Below are 16331 nucleotides of genomic sequence, written 5' to 3' on the forward strand. Positions count from 1 at the left end.
CGCTAGCTAGGGGGTAGCATCGCTAGCTAGGGGGCAGCATCGCTAGCTAGGGGGTAGCATCGCTAGCTAGGGGGTAGCATCGCTAGCTAGGGGGTAGCATCGCTAGCTAGGGGGTAGCATCGCTAGCTAGGGGGCAGCATCGCTAGCTAGGGGGTAGCATCGCTAGCTAGGGGGTAGCATCGCTAGCTAGGGGGTAGCATCGCTAGCTAGGGGGCAGCATCGCTAGCTAGGGGGTAGCATCGCTAGCTAGGGGGCAGCATCGCTAGCTAGGGGGCAGCATCGCTAGCTAGGGGGTAGCATCGCTAGCTAGGGGGCAGCATCGCTAGCTAGGGGGCAGCATCGCTAGCTAGGGGGTAGCATCGCTAGCTAGGGGCACTCGCACCTGATTTGGTGTTTGCCACACCTGTCAATCGATAAAAACAGTCATTATGCTTCCATTGATTTGTATTTCATGTCCTTCTGGTTTGTTTCGTTGTTTTTTTAAATCATTTTTTAACCCTCGTCTTCTTATTGGCACTTTGTCGTTTTTATTCTTGCTGTAAAACCAGCTGCCCACTTGGGATACAGATAAATCTGAACTGAACTGACCAAAGAATTGTTTAAAAATAATAAAGGATAAGGGGCTTAAAACCAGTCAGAACACAAACCAGGCCAGGATTATTGATACGATCAGAGGAAACCAGGTGGTTCAGTAACGGCTGTGTGTGAACGGAACGACTCAGTTCATGAGAACTGTTCTTTTTGACTTCCAGTTTCTGGGTTTCAGTAAACTTCTCGCCGTGTTTCTTCTTCTGCACTTTGTGCTACTTTTACCTTTATGCTATTCAGCTGGTTCTGCTAACAGGCCGGGTTTCCAGCCATCATCCAGTTTCTGAGCCGTCAGGGAGGAAACACGGCGGCGGCCATTTTGAGGCTGGACAGGCTGACCCTAACCCTGTGGGTCACCAAGCTACTGCTAGCCTAGATGCTAACTGTAAACGACTCAAAACACAGCACAGACTTCATGGTCGACAGGAACAACATGACCTTTAATTCCAGGTTGTACATATCAGGAGGTTTTCCAGGTCAGAACATCGACGCTCTGCAGCCTGTGGACTCCCAACACGGCCAGAGCCAGAACCTCCAGCAGAACCTCGGGCCGCCGGTCCCACGCCGCGCTCAGCTCCACCAGCGTCTCGCTGGACCCACAGAGGACATCCGCCGCCCAGCGCAGCTCCCCGTCCTGCTGCAGGGGGACAGGGGGACACGCTGGGAGACTGGGCTCATCTCCGTCCTTCAGAGTGTCCACCTGGAGACAGCAGGAGACAGGATGAGGACATGGAGACAGGATGAGGACATGGAGACAGGATGAGGGACAAGGAGACAGGATGAGGACATGGAGACAGGAGGAGACAGGATGAGGACATGGAGACAGGAGGAGACAGGATGAGGGACAAGGAGACAGGATGAGGACATGGAGACACAAGGAGACAGGATGAGGACATGGAGACAGGAGGAGACAGGATGGGGGACATGGAGACACAAGGAGACAGGATGAGGGACATGGAGACACAAGGAGACAGGATGATGGACAAGGAGACACAAGGAGACAGGATGAGGGACAAGGAGACAGGTGGACACATCAGCATTCTCGGGAGACAGTCGATGTTTGGTGAAACAGGATGTTGACATTTTAGAGAGAAAAGTGGACGAACCAGTTGGATGAGGGCAGTGAGAGTTTCGGGATCACAGGAGGTCAAAGGTCGCAGCATTACCTCTGGCAGAGCTGCAGGCAACACAAGAGAGGTCAGAGGTCACTTCTCAACTCATTCAAATATCCACTAACATTTTCTGGCAGACTCACCGTCCATGGCACAGACCAGAAGATGGACAGCGTCCCTCACCTTGGAGGACACTTTGGACTCATTCAAGACGTCCATGAAGGACGAAACGACCTTGGACGGGGGACGCTCTGGTTGTCCTCTGCTGCTCTGGTCCAGCTGACAGGAAGAAGAGAAGAAGAATCACCGTCTGATCAGACGCTAACGTCTGGAGGCTGAGCAGCTGACAGGAAGTGAGAGTGAAGGTCAGGGTGAAGGTCAGGGTGAAGGTCAGGGTGAAGGTCAGGGTGAAGTCGGGTCTGAACCGTTTCCTCCAGGAGACTCAGCGCCTCTCCCTCCTCCAGGACGTCCTGGAGGCCTTTCAGCAGGTCACGGCGAGTCGACACAGGAAGTTCCTCCAGCGGCGTCAGAAGAACCTCCTTCATCTCAACCCCTGCAGGAAGCGGCGGCAGGAAGTCAGCAGGTCACATGGTCAGTGAGGGAGAGGAGGGGGACGAAGATCAGCTGGGAGAGTCACCGTCTCTGGCTTGTTCCATCAGGTCACAGTTCACGGCGTCGTGGCTCAGACCTGCCAGCGGAACATCAGAGTGTAGTGACATCATCACCTGTCGGCCGGTTTCGGCCTCAGGTGAACATTCGGGTCTAAAGCTTGACGCCCGACGCGCCGTCAGACGGAAACCAACCTCTTCGTTTGTGGCTCCAGCTCTCTAAAGCGATATCTGCAGAAGGTGAGAGGAAGCAGTGATTCCCCTGACAGACCTGGAGGCCAGTGAGGACGCGGCGGCGGCGGCGGCGGCGGCGGCGGCGGCGGCGGTGCTCCTACCCATCGCTCCGTCCCGCAGCAGCACCTCCACCAGGCTGAAGGCGAAGGTGGACTTCTCTGGCACGGTGAAGGTGGTGTCCTCCTTCGACTTGCCCTGATGGGGCGAGTCGAACCCAGGAGGAGAGATTACTTCCTGGGTTAGACAGTCACTGATTCCCATCAGCTGCCCTGGAGCCACGAGGCCAGCAGGGGGCGCACTGGGCTCGGCTACACAGAGCTGCCTGAACTGATCGCAGACATTTACTACGTTCTGCCTCTGGTCTCTGCTCTGAGTGAAACGTCTACAACATGGAGGACGCTCAGCTGGTCCAGCTGCTGCTGCTGGACACACGACGTCCAGATGCACAACACGGGACGATGCTGTGGCTGTATGACATCACTTCCTGCTCTGACATTAAGCTACAGAGAGGCGGGAGCTGAGATGTCACAGCCCACATAGATCTGAACTGAACCCATCAGCTCCAAACAGCTGATGGTTGCTGAATCCAGAAATAGGCATTCTAGATGTGTTCTGATTTAGCTTCTCTCACCTTAAAAACCACGTTGGCCAATTTGTGGAAGCTGGCGGAGAAGCAGCCGTCCTTCTTGTCCTTCTTCACGATGGTCACAGGTCCAGAGTTATAAACCGTCTCATAAACGAAGGTCAGCTTGTCGTTTTCCTCCAGCTTCAGCGCCTGCAGCGTACCGCCGCTGATCGGCCTGCAGAGCGACAGGTCAACAGGAAGCAGCAGGTCAACAGGAAGCAGCAGGTCAACAAGGAGCAGCAGGTCAACAGGAAGCAGCAGGTCAACAGGAAGCAGCAGGTCAACAGGAAGCAGCAGGTCAACAGGAAGCAGCAGGTCAACAGGAAGCAGCAGGTCAACAGGAAGCAGCAGGTCAACAGGAAGCAGCAGGTCAACAGGAAGCAGCAGGTCAACAGGAAGCAGCAGGTCAACAAGGAGCAGCAGGTCAACAAGGAGCAGCAGGTCAACAGGAAGCAGCAGGTCAACAAGGAGCAGCAGGTCAACAGGAAGCAGCAGGTCAACAGGAAGCAGCAGGTCAACAAGGAGCAGCAGGTCAACAGGAAGCAGCAGGTCAACAAGGAGCAGCAGGTCAACAGGAAGCAGCAGGTCAACAGGAAGCAGCAGGTCAACAGGAAGCAGCAGGTCAACAAGGAGCAGCAGGTCAACAGGAAGCAGCAGGTCAACAAGGAGCAGCAGGTCAACAAGGAGCAGCAGGTCAACAGGAAGCAGCAGGTCAACAAGGAGCAGCAGGTCAACAGGAAGCAGCAGGTCAACAGGAAGCAGCAGGTCAACAAGGAGCAGCAGGTCAACAAGGAGCAGCAGGTCAACAAGGAGCAGCAGGTCAACAGGAAGCAGCAGGTCAACAGGAAGCAGCAGGTCAACAGGAAGCAGCAGGTCAACAAGGAGCAGCAGGTCAACAAGGAGCAGCAGGTCAACAAGGAGCAGCAGGTCAACAGGAAGCAGCAGGTCAACAGGAAGCAGCAGGTCAACAGGAAGCAGCAGGTCAACAGGAAGCAGCAGGTCAACAGGAAGCAGCAGGTCAACAGGAAGCAGCAGGTCAACAAGGAGCAGCAGGTCAACAAGGAGCAGCAGGTCAACAGGAAGCAGCAGGTCAACAGGAAGCAGCAGGTCAACAGGAAGCAGCAGGTCAACAGGAAGCAGCAGGTCAACAAGGAGCAGCAGGTCAACAGGAAGCAGCAGGTCAACAGGAAGCAGCAGGTCAACAGGAAGCGCCAGGTGAACAGGAAGCAGCAGGTCAACAGGAAGCGCCAGGTGAACAGGAAGCAGCAGGTCAACAGGAAGCAGCAGGTCAACAGGAAGTGGCAGGTCAACAGGAAGTAGCGGGTCAACAGGAAGTAGCAGGTCAACAGGAAGTAGCAGGTCAACAGGAAGTAGCAGGTCAACAGGAAGTAGCGGGTCAACAGGAAGTGGCCTGTCAACAGGAAGTAGCAGGTCAACAGGAAGTAGCGGGTCAACAGGAAGTAGCAGGTCAACAGGAAGTAGCGGGTCAACAGGAAGTGGCCTGTCAACAGGAAGTAGCAGGTCAACAGGAAGTAGCGGGTCAACAGGAAGTGGCCTGTCAACAGGAAGTAGCAGGTCAACAGGAAGCAGCAGGTCAACAGGAAGTGGCCTGTCAACAGGAAGTAGCAGGTCAACAGGAAGTAGCAGGTCAACAGGAAGTAGCGGGTCAACAGGAAGTAGCGGGTCAACAGGAAGTGGCCTGTCAACAGGAAGCAGCAGGTCAACTGGAAGCAGCAGGTCAACAGGAAGCGACAGGTCAACAGGAAGCAGCAGGTGAACAGGAAGCAGCAGGTCAACGGGAAGTAGCGGGTCAACAGGAAGTAGCAGGTCAACAGGAAGCAGCAGGTCAACAGGAAGTGGCCTGTCAACAGGAAGTAGCGGGTCAACAGGAAGTAGCGGGTCAACAGGAAGTAGCAAGTCAACAGGAAGCAGCAGGTCAACAGGAAGTAGCAGGTCAACAGGAAGTAGCAGGTCAACAGGAAGTAGCGGGTCAACAAGAAGTAGCGGGTCAACAGGAAGCGCCAGGTCAACAGGAAGGAGCAGGTAAACAGGAAGCACCAGGTAAACAGGAAACGCCAGGTAAATAGGAAGCAGCAGGTCAACAGGAAGCACCAGGTAAACAGGAAACGCAGGTCTTCCTGTTTACCTGGAAGACTTGCTGCTTCCAGCTGCAACAGGAAGTAGCGGGTCAACAGGAAGCAGCAGGTCAACAGGAAGTAGCGGGTCAACAGGAAGCAGCAGGTCTTCCTGTTTACCTGGAAGACTTGCTGCTTCCAGCTGCAACAGGAAGTAGCGGGTCAACAGGAAGCAGCAGGTCAACAGGAAGTAGCGGGTCAACAGGAAGTAGCAGGTCAACAGGAAGTAGCGGGTCAACAAGAAGTAGCGGGTCAACAGGAAGTGGCCTGTCAACAGGAAGTAGCAGGTCAACAGGAAGTAGCGGGTCAACAGGAAGTGGCCTGTCAACAGGAAGTAGCAGGTCAACAGGAAGTAGCGGGTCAACAGGAAGTGGCCTGTCAACAGGAAGCGACAGGTCAACAGGAAGCAGCAGGTCAACAGGAAGTGGCCTGTCAACAGGAAGCAGCAGGTCAACAGGAAGTAGCGGGTCAACAGGAAGTAGCGGGTCAACAGGAAGTGGCCTGTCAACAGGAAGTAGCGGGTCAACAGGAAGTGGCCTGTCAACAGGAAGTAGCGGGTCAACAGGAAGTGGCCTGTCAACAGGAAGTAGTGGGTCAACAGGAAGTGGCCTGTCAACAGGAAGCAGAGCTCCTACTAAACCTCTTCATCACCTTTACCTGCCGCTGAATTTGCTCCTCATGGCTGAAAGTTTGACTCTCTTTTTGTTGATGCTGACGGACTCGGTCAATCCGTCCACCGAGTCGTAGTCTGCAGAGACGTCGGCTTCACCGACCGCTCCGTGTCCTCCGTCCACCTTGCCGCTGCCGCTGGTCTCCACCCACGTCTTGAAGTCCTCCACCAGGACCTCCTCCTCTAACTCTGTCAGGAGGCAGAGAGTCTCTACGTCACGCGACTCTGCGGCTGCTGAGCTTCAGGTGACTCACCTGGGGAGAAGTCCTCGTCCCCCAGCAGCTCCGGCAGCGTGACGTTCATGGCCTTGTATGTGGGGAACTGGAAGATGGCTGCCCTCCTGACCCGAACCAGAGTCAGAACCTCCATCTTTCTGTTCAGGTTGCAGTTGGAGATCAGATCGTCCTGAGCGCCGGTGTTCCTCACCAGAGCCTTGGTTTCAACCGCAAACATCGTCTGGGGAGACAGAACGTCCACAGGGACATCAACGTCCACAGGGACATCAACGTCCACAGGGACATCAACGTCCACAGGGACATCAACGTCCACTGGAAGGTCAGCGTCCAAAGGGACAGAACGACCACAGAGACTGAACGACCACAGGGACATCAACATCCACAGAGACAGAACATCCACAGAGACTGAACGTCCACAGGGACAGAACGACCACAGAGACAGAACATCCACAGAGACAGAACATCCACAGAGACAGAACGTCCACAAGGACAGAACGACCACAGAGACAGAACATCCACAGAGACAGAACGTCCACAGGGACACCAACATCCACAGAGACAGAACATCCACAGAGACAGAACGTCCACAGAGACAGAACATCCACAGAGACAGAACATCCACAGAGACAGAACATCCACAGAGACAGAACATCCACAGAGACAGAACGTCCACAAGGACAGAACGACCACAGAGACAGAACATCCACAGAGACAGAACATCCACAGAGACAGAACGTCCACAGGGACACCAACATCCACAGAGACAGAACATCCACAGAGACAGAACATCCACAGGGACATCAACATCCACAGAGACAGAACATCCACAGAGACAGAACGTCCACAGAGACAGAACATCCACAGAGACAGAACATCCACAGGGACATCAACATCCACAGAGACAGAACGTCCACAGGGACACCAACATCCACAGAGACAGAACGTCCACAGAGACAGAACGTCCACAAGGACAGAACGACCACAGAGACAGAACATCCACAGAGACAGAACATCCACAGAGACAGAACATCCACAGAGACAGAACATCCACAGAGACAGAACATCCACAGAGACAGAACGTCCACAGAGACAGAACATCCACAGAGACAGAACATCCACAGAGACAGAACATCCACAGAGACAGAACGTCCACAGAGACAGAACATCCACAGAGACAGAACATCCACAGGGACACCAACATCCACAGAGACAGAACGTCCACAGGGACACATCAACGCAGCGCTCTGTCCTCCCACTGGAGCTCAGGGTTCTATCAGGACCCAGACCAGTTAGAGCTGTGCTGGTTCCCAGTCCGTTACTGGGACCATGAACCGGGTCTGAGTCTCTGAGTTTAACGGTAATCTGAGCTGGATTATCATCAGAGATTATAGGTTATAATCTCCCTGGAGGTTTCATTTTGATATTCGTCTCTATGAGATGATGATGTCATTCTGAACGCCTGAGACTCCAGAGGCCTCCATCCTCATCATCATCATCATCACCATCATCATCATCATCACCATCATCATCATCATCATCATCATCATCACCATCATCACCATCATCATCACCATCATCATCATCATCATCATCACCATCACCACCACCATCATCATCATCATCATCGTCATCATCATCATCATCATCATCACCATCATCATCATCATCAGCTCCTCCTGAACAGGACCAACTGCTGGCTCATTCTGGATCCTCCGTCTCCGTAGCAACCGATCAAACTGGTCTTCCCTTCAGAAGTTCACAAACTGCCCAGAAAACATTTCAGAATAAAAGCTGCTGCAGTTCCTCCAGGAACACTGTCCATGTTTCCCTGTCGTCATGAAGCGTCTGCAGCTTCTCTGGACTGGAAGCAGGACTGGAGCTTCGGACCAGTTGGAGCAGATATGAAATTCTAGAAGCTCCATTAGACGCGTCTAACCGGGTCTAACCGGGTCTCACCTGAAGGAAAACACTTCAGCCTGACCTGAGAGGAAGACGTGCTGCTCAAGTTGGGACCTGCTGCTTCTCTGCTGCTTCAGCTGGGAGGGTCTTTATACTGCGGACCAGAGGCGGGTCCAGATCTCTGTGATGCTGATGAACGTCCAGGCGTGTTGCTCCTTAAGCTCCGCCTCTTCCTCATCGTGTTTCTCTGCTTTGTGCTGCAGCTGCTGATCTGACATGTTTGGACAGAACCAGCGTCTCCATGTCCTCATTCCTGTCTCAGCTGCAGGACGCCGCCGGCTAACCAGAACTTCCCAGGTCCAGTCCTCCAGAACCAGTCCTCCGTCCTGCTCTGCGTGTTGGATGAGCCTGGAACCAGAACAGCATGACCTCGTCTGCAGCCATCAAGAACAGCAGGCTGTTACTCACCCAGAGATTCAGAAGGGAAACATGGAGGACAGGAACTGCATGTTGGGCCAAGAACCGATCAGAACCATCCAGAACCTGGTCCTGTTCAGCAGCAAGTCGTAGCACCATCAGTGACATCATCAGTGACATCATCAGGATCATCGTTACATTTGATATATTGATCAACGTTTCATTGATTATTGGTCCTGAAGCAGCGCTAACCAGTTAGCCTCAAAGCAGCTCAGGGTTTCAGATGATTCTCAGTTTTCTGGAAGTTTGTTCCAGATCTGTGGAGCATAGAAGCTGACTGCTTCCATGTCAGGTTCTGGAACCAGAACCAGAACCTGAGCGCTGATCCAGCAGCGGCTCTTTGACCCGGTCAGCAGCATTCTCACTCTGCTCTCTGATTGGCTCCTGCTGGACTCCGGCTTCACTTCCTGTCTCTGTCCGTTCACTTCCTGTCAGTTCACCATCAAGAGACAAAAACTGACAGAGCTTCATCATCATCTTCATCATCAATCAATGAACCCAAACCTGGTTCATCACCATGGCAACCAAACAACAACACACTCCAGCTTCCTCTGCTGGTTTCACTGCCTGACCTGAATACGATTCATCGGTAAGACCAGAACCTGGTCCCGGTCTGGGCCCGGCCCGGTCTGGTACCGATCTGGTACCGATCTGGGCCCACACCGGGCCCGGTCCCGGTCCAGTCCCGGTCTGGGCCCACACCGGGCCCGGTCCCGGTCTGGTCCCGGTCCAGTCCCGGTCTGGGCCCACACCGGGCCCGGTGAGGAATGTTCCTGGAGGTTCTGCTTCATAACATCTGCAGGTTTCAACAGATTCTTGTTACATAACCAGGAAGCTTCAGGCGTTTAGACAGTTTCATAAGAGCAGCAAGTCTGGACCGAACCGGAGCAGAACCTGAACAGAACCGGAGCAGAACCTGAACAGAACCTGAACAGAACCTGAGCAGAACCTGAACAGAACCTGAGCAGAACCCGGACTGAACCTGAACAGAACCTGAACAGAACCTGAGCAGAACTTGAGCAGAACCTGGACTGAACCTGAGCAGAACCTGAACAGAACTTGAACAGAACCTGATCATCTCTGTGAATCAACGATTCGCTCCAGGAACCTGAAAAGCCTCCAGGACGTTCAGGAGGTTCTGACCCAAACGGGTCCAGCTGGGTTTCGGGTCATGAATCAGGTGATGTTGATGTCTAATAAAACTAAAACTCACCAAACGTCTCAGCATCGATTCACGTTCATCTGTTTTTACTAAACTGTTTAATAAGTAATTTATTGATTTATTGATCAGAATCTGACTCAGCGGAGCCAGAAATCCTCCTCAGTATTTAAATTAAATACAATCTTAATGATATTAGTGATTAGGTCCATTCAGCAAGTACTTTTACTTTTAATACTTAAGTATTTTTAAAAGCCAGGACTTCTGTACATTGTTTGAGTACTTTCTCCACCTTATGCTGATTCTTTTGCTTGTTTTTAGACTTTATGTACTGAGAATCATGTTGAACAGGATATTATGACTCGTGTCTCAGAAAATTGCTTCGTAAGTCAAACTTAACATCTCGGTTTCTGACAACAGCTTCTTATTATCGTGACCTTTACCTGCTCAGACACCAGGTGTGTCCAAACCGACGGTCCAGTCCGTTTGTGACCTTTCTTAAAACAATTCAGGTGATTTATTTAACACTAATTTACAACAGGTAATCTCGAGACAATTTACAAAAAAGTCATTTCCATTGTACTTAACAGTGCAGCAATTTAAATGTATTCATCACCATGGTAACCAAACAACAACACACTCCAGCTTCCTCTGCTGGTTTCACTGCCTGACCTGAATGCGATTCATCAGAACCCGGTCCGGTCCCGGTCTGGTCCCGGTCTGGTACCGGTCTGGTACCGGTCCAGTCCTGGTCTGGGCCCAGTCTGGTACCGGCACGGTCCCGGCCCGGTCCCGGTCTGGGCCCACACCAGGCCCGGTCCCGGTCTGGTCCCGGTCTGGGCCCACACCGGGCCCAGGTTCTGGTCTGGTCCCGGTCTGGGCCCACACCGGGCCCGGTGAGGAATGTTCCTGGAGGTTCTGCTTCATAACATCTGCAGGTTTCAACAGATTCTTGTTACATAACCAGGAAGCTTCAGGCGTTTAGACAGTTTCATAAGAGCAGCAAGTCTGGACCGAACCGGAGCAGAACCTGAGCAGAACCTGAACAGAACCTGAACAGAACCTGAACAAAACCTGAACAGAACCTGAACAGAACCTGAACAGAACATGAACAGAACATGTTGGTCCCTGTGGAACCAACATGAACATTTGCTGCCTTCTTTTTTTTGTTGTTTCTTTATTACTGGACACCACTGGAGTTCCATAAAGTCTCGTAGTAAAAGTCGCATTAAGACACAATCAGAACCAATCAGAACCAATCAGAGCCCCTCGTGCTGAACCGATCCTCAACACAACCATCCTCCAACTTTTGTTTAACATGTCAGAGTTTTAACAAGAAAGAAAAACACAGAGTGCCATTTTATCTTTAGGTTTCATGTCAGTGATTCTTGAGAATAGGGACAAAATGGGTTTTAATTTTCCCTTTTTTTCATTTCTCAACCTTAAGTATGCAAAAATGACAAATGATGTTTTGGAAATGTAAAGATGCTAAGCTACAGGCTCCCAGTTGCAACATTAAAAAAAATAAATTACATTTTTAATGGACCTGACCTAGAACGTTGTCATCACCATCTGACAAAAATAAATATAAAATAATTTTTAATGACCCTATTAGTGATATTTTACTCATTTTACTGACAAATGCTTCTCAAAAAACAAAATAAATATTATTTAAAACAAAAAAACAACAAAAAGTACGTCTGTCGGAGTTGACACAGAACTGAAGGTGACAAACTAGTGAATAAAATGAAAAACTTGGAACATGTGAAGTAATGCAATTTATGTAAAATACATTAAAATTAATTAATTGCACATTTAAGTGAGATTTGACAACAATTTCACTGAAAGAGTCACAGAAACTCTGATGGAGTTGACGAAATGCCAAACTATCTCAATTTATATAATCTTATTCTGAAGGACCATGAAATCTTTACATTTTACCAAAATTAAGCTTTTATTTCACAAAATTTCATTAAAGTTTTGTAAATTGTCAGTTATGGTGTTGACACATCATGGTTGTGACAAAAAACTTGGGAATAAAAAGTAGAAAAAAACTAAAGAATAGTATAAGCTAACCGGAGCTAACTAGCCCTCCTAGCAAAGGAAGAAACAGGAAGTGGTCATGGGGTCCTCAGAAGTTCTGCTGCCCCCAATAATGCCTGATTTTTTTTTACATTCTTTTCATTTCTGACGGTGTCGACAAAAACTAGGGACAAATTTCAATGGAGTTGGAAAATATATAAAAATGATTTTTAATTCAATTTATTAATACGTTTATAATTATTTATATGATTACTTATACTTAATTGTCATAATATATAATTATAGTATTTCTTTAATTGTTTTAAACTATTATAATGTATTGAGTTTTGCTCCTGGACGAAGGGTTTTTACAGGCACCATCCACCGACTGTAATGTTTAAAATTAAAAGGAAAATATTCCGCAAATACCAGGAAAATATACATAAATAATATCACACTGAACACAAATCCTAATCAATAATCTCTACTGGATCTGCTCCTTTCTTCTTCTTCTGCAGCCCCTGAATTAACAGGAACAACTGATGTTTGTTCGTTCTGTAAGAAAAAAACAACAAAGTTTTGCTTCTTTTACATTGCTGATTTTAGAGCACACACATGATACAGAACTTAATAAATTAAAATGAAAGTTGTTCATTTACATTATATTCATTTAGCCACAAAAGGAAAGTTATTAGTTATATTCTATAATTCAGAGGGGAAAAGTTTTAGACATTTTAATGAGATGCAAATGTTTTCAAAGTTTTGACAAACCTTAACGTCTCTTCGTCTCCTGGAGTCGTTTCAGTGAAGTTAGCTACTAATCTGCTGTGATGTCATGAGCTGGAAAAAGAAATCAAAGATAAGACTTACAAAATAGTTTCATAATTTTGGTTATGGTTGTAGAATTTAAACTGAGGTAACACTGAACAATACATTGTTGGGTGAATAGTGTGAAAAAGAGGAGATATTAAAGAGATTCTAACATAAATGGCTGCAAATGCATCCGTTGCTGAAAATGAATCAAACTCATGTAACACAGTGTAATGATTCTCTGAAACACTTTGAGTCGCCGAGCTTGATGCTTTTCAAACCCTTGTTGTTTGGTCAGTTTGATTTCAGAAGAGCCGATGACATTTTTTATTACAGAAACATAAAATGTGATCATCTTTAAGACGACTAGAACGAGACTCACTGATGGCGATGAGTTCAGCCAAAAGTAAAACATTCAGGATTCCCAAAGCCACACAGAGGCAAAAACCTGAACAAAATGTAATTAAATACATACTAGTGTAACAAGGCGGCCGTTTTGCGGTTGGATTTTACGATGATGAAGATTTCAGGAGGCAGAGTCAGATAGAAACAGCAGTGGGTTTATTCTCCTCACAGCATCAAGACACAGACAATAATTATTCTCTCCACAGGTGAAAACTGAAGGCTTAAATAGTCTGAGCTGTGTTGGACTCAACCACTTCCACTTCACAGTGGGATCTCCCTTAACAAATCTCCACCTATTTAAATAAAATACACTTTAATAAATATAAACATTTAAATTTACTTTTTATAAATATTTCATATTTTATCCTACACCAAATGAAACACCACAAAAACCCATAAACGATCATCTCCCCACACCTTTCAATGGCCTCTCCCAGAACCTATAAATGGTGTCTGGACCCCCGGGGTAGTATTTGCCCAAACACCCTGGAGAGGACACAGAAAAGACAGGTGAGTCACTCAATATCAGCACTCCACACTTTACAGATTCTGCACACACATTTGTTCAGTTTTACCCACCAGTAGCTCATTGCTCTGAGTAACAATTATCCTCCCTCCACAGGCAACCAGCTCACTTTCCAATGAGGAGCAGCTGTGCAGAGCCCAGAACAAAAGGCTACATGCTAATTACTAAAAATACTCAATAAATACCATTAAAACTTCTCGTGTACAAATTGTTATTTATGTGCAAATCTCTGCTTAAAGTGCAGTGCTAAATAAAGGGCTTGTTAATAAAGTGCAAAAAGTGCATTTAAAGTGCTATACAGCAATTTAAGTAAAAGTAGACCCAGCAATGAAGCTCTCTTCATTACAACTAGATTTATCTTTAACTTTATTCTTACCTGTGTGATCAGATGCAGTTTGTCCAACAGGCTCCATGTTGACGTAAATTTCCTCCATCGGTTCAGACTCTGTGCTGCTTTAAACACTGACTATAAAATCCACTGCAGTCGTGGAACTAAGTGAAAAACTGGGAAAGAGGTGAGACGTCATAAAAAGTAACGTATTTTAGAGATAACAGTCAAAGAAATTCATGAGTGCTGTTTCACTATTATTTTCTTAAATATCGTACACAACATAAGATTCTAGAAGGTTTCAATAGTTTCATAAGTTCATATTTGCTGATTTGGTTCTGTATCAATGAATATTAATTTCTCCTTTTTCTTTGTTTTCCTTCAGCTCAGTTAATCCTACTCATAATAAACACATTACACTTTTCTGTCGGTGAAGAAGAATTGACTTTTACATTCAAGCACAGCTTTGCCGTCTACTGCATGGTATCAAAAATTATAATAGTTTTAAATCACTGATATAAGGATGAAAAATATCTGATATAAGGATGTTGTGATGTTCCTGCTCCTGGTGTCCAGACATGGTTCCTGAAGGGTAATAAATTGTTGGAGCAGATGACTGGTTCTCTCCTTGGTCATAAGGACCCAACAGTTTTTCAGGTCTCATTTTGTCCTGATAACTAGTCATAACCCAGTAAATACAACTATCAACTATTTTATTTCTAAATCCTCGTTTAACCCTATTCCTTGTTTTCTCACTATCTCACTCCAGTATCAGAAACACTGACATTAAGGAACCACAATCCCTGAATTGCATTACTACCAAACTTCTATAACCGCTGGATTGAATAATTATGAAATTGTACGTATTTATTCATAATTTAAAGATATATACTTGTAGGGCTGCCATCTAGTAAAAAGCTGGATGAGCTGCTACTAGTGTCTAAAACTCAGTCACCTTCTCATCTTCTGAGGGAGATCAACAGTTTGACAAACAGTTTGCTTTGTGAAGCATCGCCTCACTGGGAGGGAACTGAAAGGCCAACATGCCAATCAGGTGCAAGTTGGGCGGTTAAAGTAAGAGAAACCAGATGCTGCATTCATAGCATGAAGACCAGCAAGCAAAGCTTTCACAGAATGAATTCTGTAGAATATCAGAGTACAGGAGATACAGGATAGAAGATTTGACTGAATCAAGACATTGTCCAGAAGTTCAGACTGGGAAGCTAACTGGAACATTGCTAGCCAAGTATGTGGAGCAGGAAAATAGGTTGTAGTTACTTAAATTTATGCAAACCAGTTGCCTCAAAAGATTCAATTACTGCAACATGTAAAAGACAAGTGTAGTTACATTGTGTGATTTTGGCAAATATTCTTAAACTCATCCAAAATATTATTCAATGCAAATTTTATTTTACTTTCTGCTTAGAGCAGCAGCAGAAATGTATTTACTACATAGATTAAAGATACATGTTGTTGACAAAGTTGTTCTGTTCAAAACCTCAGTTTGCTTGAGTAGAAATGGAGTAATGTCTGTGTATGTTAAAATGTTAAACATTTACCATCAAAAATCCTCACTACTATCAAATAATTCACTTTTTATTTTATTCTATTTGTTGCAGACTCAACTTAAATAGATTAACTTGTAAAGCATCTTTTTTTCTTTTTTAAATCCAAATGTTTCTGCCACTTATTTAAGATGAGAACAAACAACAAGTTGATGAGAATTAAGTGAAGTTCACTTGAACTCTTTAATTAAACAGAATGTTTTATTTTACAGTGAAGAAGGCCGGGATCAACCTTTAGCAGACGGCTGGAGGCATCTGACCCGCTTCAAACTCAGTACCTGTTTGCTCTACGGCAACAATTTGGTAAGATTAAATTTAGTCGGCTAAAGAAAGTCAGACGGTTCATTACGAGTGAAATCCATTGAGGTTGTCAAGTTTCTTGTTTGTTCAGATGTTGCTAGTCATTTCCATGGTATTATTACTAATTAACAGTTGATTCTTTTGTGTCTAATTGCAATCTAATCATTCAGTTCACAATTGAAGTTTTATTATCAGGATTCTGTGAATTAAATATTTTCATCGTATATTTCAATCATACAGCCTAAAAAGGATACATTACCTTTCAGAGAAATATAACTCTGATTATTTTGAGTATCATGTTATTTTACTTATTCTGACTGATATGATCTTCCTGAACGCAAACTGATGCTTCACATTGATCATTTATAAGATGATCAATTACAAGAAGGGTAAAGTGTACCAATGGCAAACTTTGTCAATGTTATTATAAATTAGTCCAGGTGGGTACTTGAGAAAAAAACACAAATTCACTGATTGAATTGTTGGCTGATAGCTAAAATATATTTGAGTTTGTGCAACAAACATTGAAAGAAAAGAAAAAACTATCCTGTTCACATTACACTAAACTGGATTAAACCTGTCCACATTACACTAAACTGGATTAAACCTGTTCACATTACACTAAACTGGAT

At 46.5% G+C, this 16331-nt stretch overlaps 2 protein-coding genes across 3 annotated transcripts in view; one reads left to right on the top strand and one right to left on the bottom strand.

The window, feature by feature from the left end:
- Nucleotides 1-1026: 1026 nt before the first annotated feature.
- LOC145554113 (uncharacterized) lies at nucleotides 1027-8294 on the bottom strand. Of its 2 annotated transcripts, none has more exons than XM_081613469.1 (11): nucleotides 8190-8294; nucleotides 6227-6428; nucleotides 5960-6161; nucleotides 3174-3342; nucleotides 2644-2737; nucleotides 2504-2539; nucleotides 2338-2388; nucleotides 2126-2253; nucleotides 1844-1979; nucleotides 1695-1765; nucleotides 1027-1288 (listed from the first exon to the last, which is right to left on the bottom strand). In XM_081613469.1, exons 2-11 carry the CDS (start codon nucleotides 6423-6425, stop codon nucleotides 1049-1051), a joined length of 1326 nt encoding a protein of 441 aa, XP_081469595.1. In that variant the 5' UTR covers nucleotides 6426-6428; nucleotides 8190-8294; the 3' UTR covers nucleotides 1027-1048. The 2 variants fall into 2 exon arrangements, with proteins under 2 accessions (XP_081469595.1, XP_081469594.1); XM_081613468.1 differs by lacking the exon at nucleotides 8190-8294 and adding an exon at nucleotides 7861-8158.
- Nucleotides 8295-9349: 1055 nt separating this feature from the next.
- LOC145554426 (uncharacterized) overlaps nucleotides 9350-16331 on the top strand; it is a 33727-nt gene continuing 26745 nt past the window's right edge. Inside the window, exons 1-2 of the mRNA XM_081614102.1 lie at nucleotides 9350-9764; nucleotides 15612-15702. The gene's annotated coding sequence lies outside the window, so the exon portion shown is untranslated. The remainder of the gene's footprint in view (nucleotides 9765-15611; nucleotides 15703-16331) is intronic.

Source organism: Poecilia reticulata, chromosome 12 (genome assembly GCF_904066995.2).
Source record: "Poecilia reticulata chromosome 12, P_reticulata-male-v2, whole genome shotgun sequence".
In the NCBI taxonomy this organism is placed as follows: domain Eukaryota; kingdom Metazoa; phylum Chordata; class Actinopteri; order Cyprinodontiformes; family Poeciliidae; genus Poecilia; species Poecilia reticulata.

What these genes read in the sequence shown, in the direction of transcription:
- LOC145554113 (XM_081613468.1), bottom strand. An exon ending in TGGCCAACGTGGTTTTTAAG is followed by an intron (nt 2,738 to 3,173) that starts GTGAGAGAAGCT and finishes TCGCCCCATCAG; the next exon opens with GGCAAGTCGAAGGAGGACAC. An exon ending in TGAGTCTCCTGGAGGAAACG is followed by an intron (nt 1,980 to 2,125) that starts GTTCAGACCCGA and finishes TCTTCCTGTCAG; the next exon opens with CTGGACCAGAGCAGCAGAGG.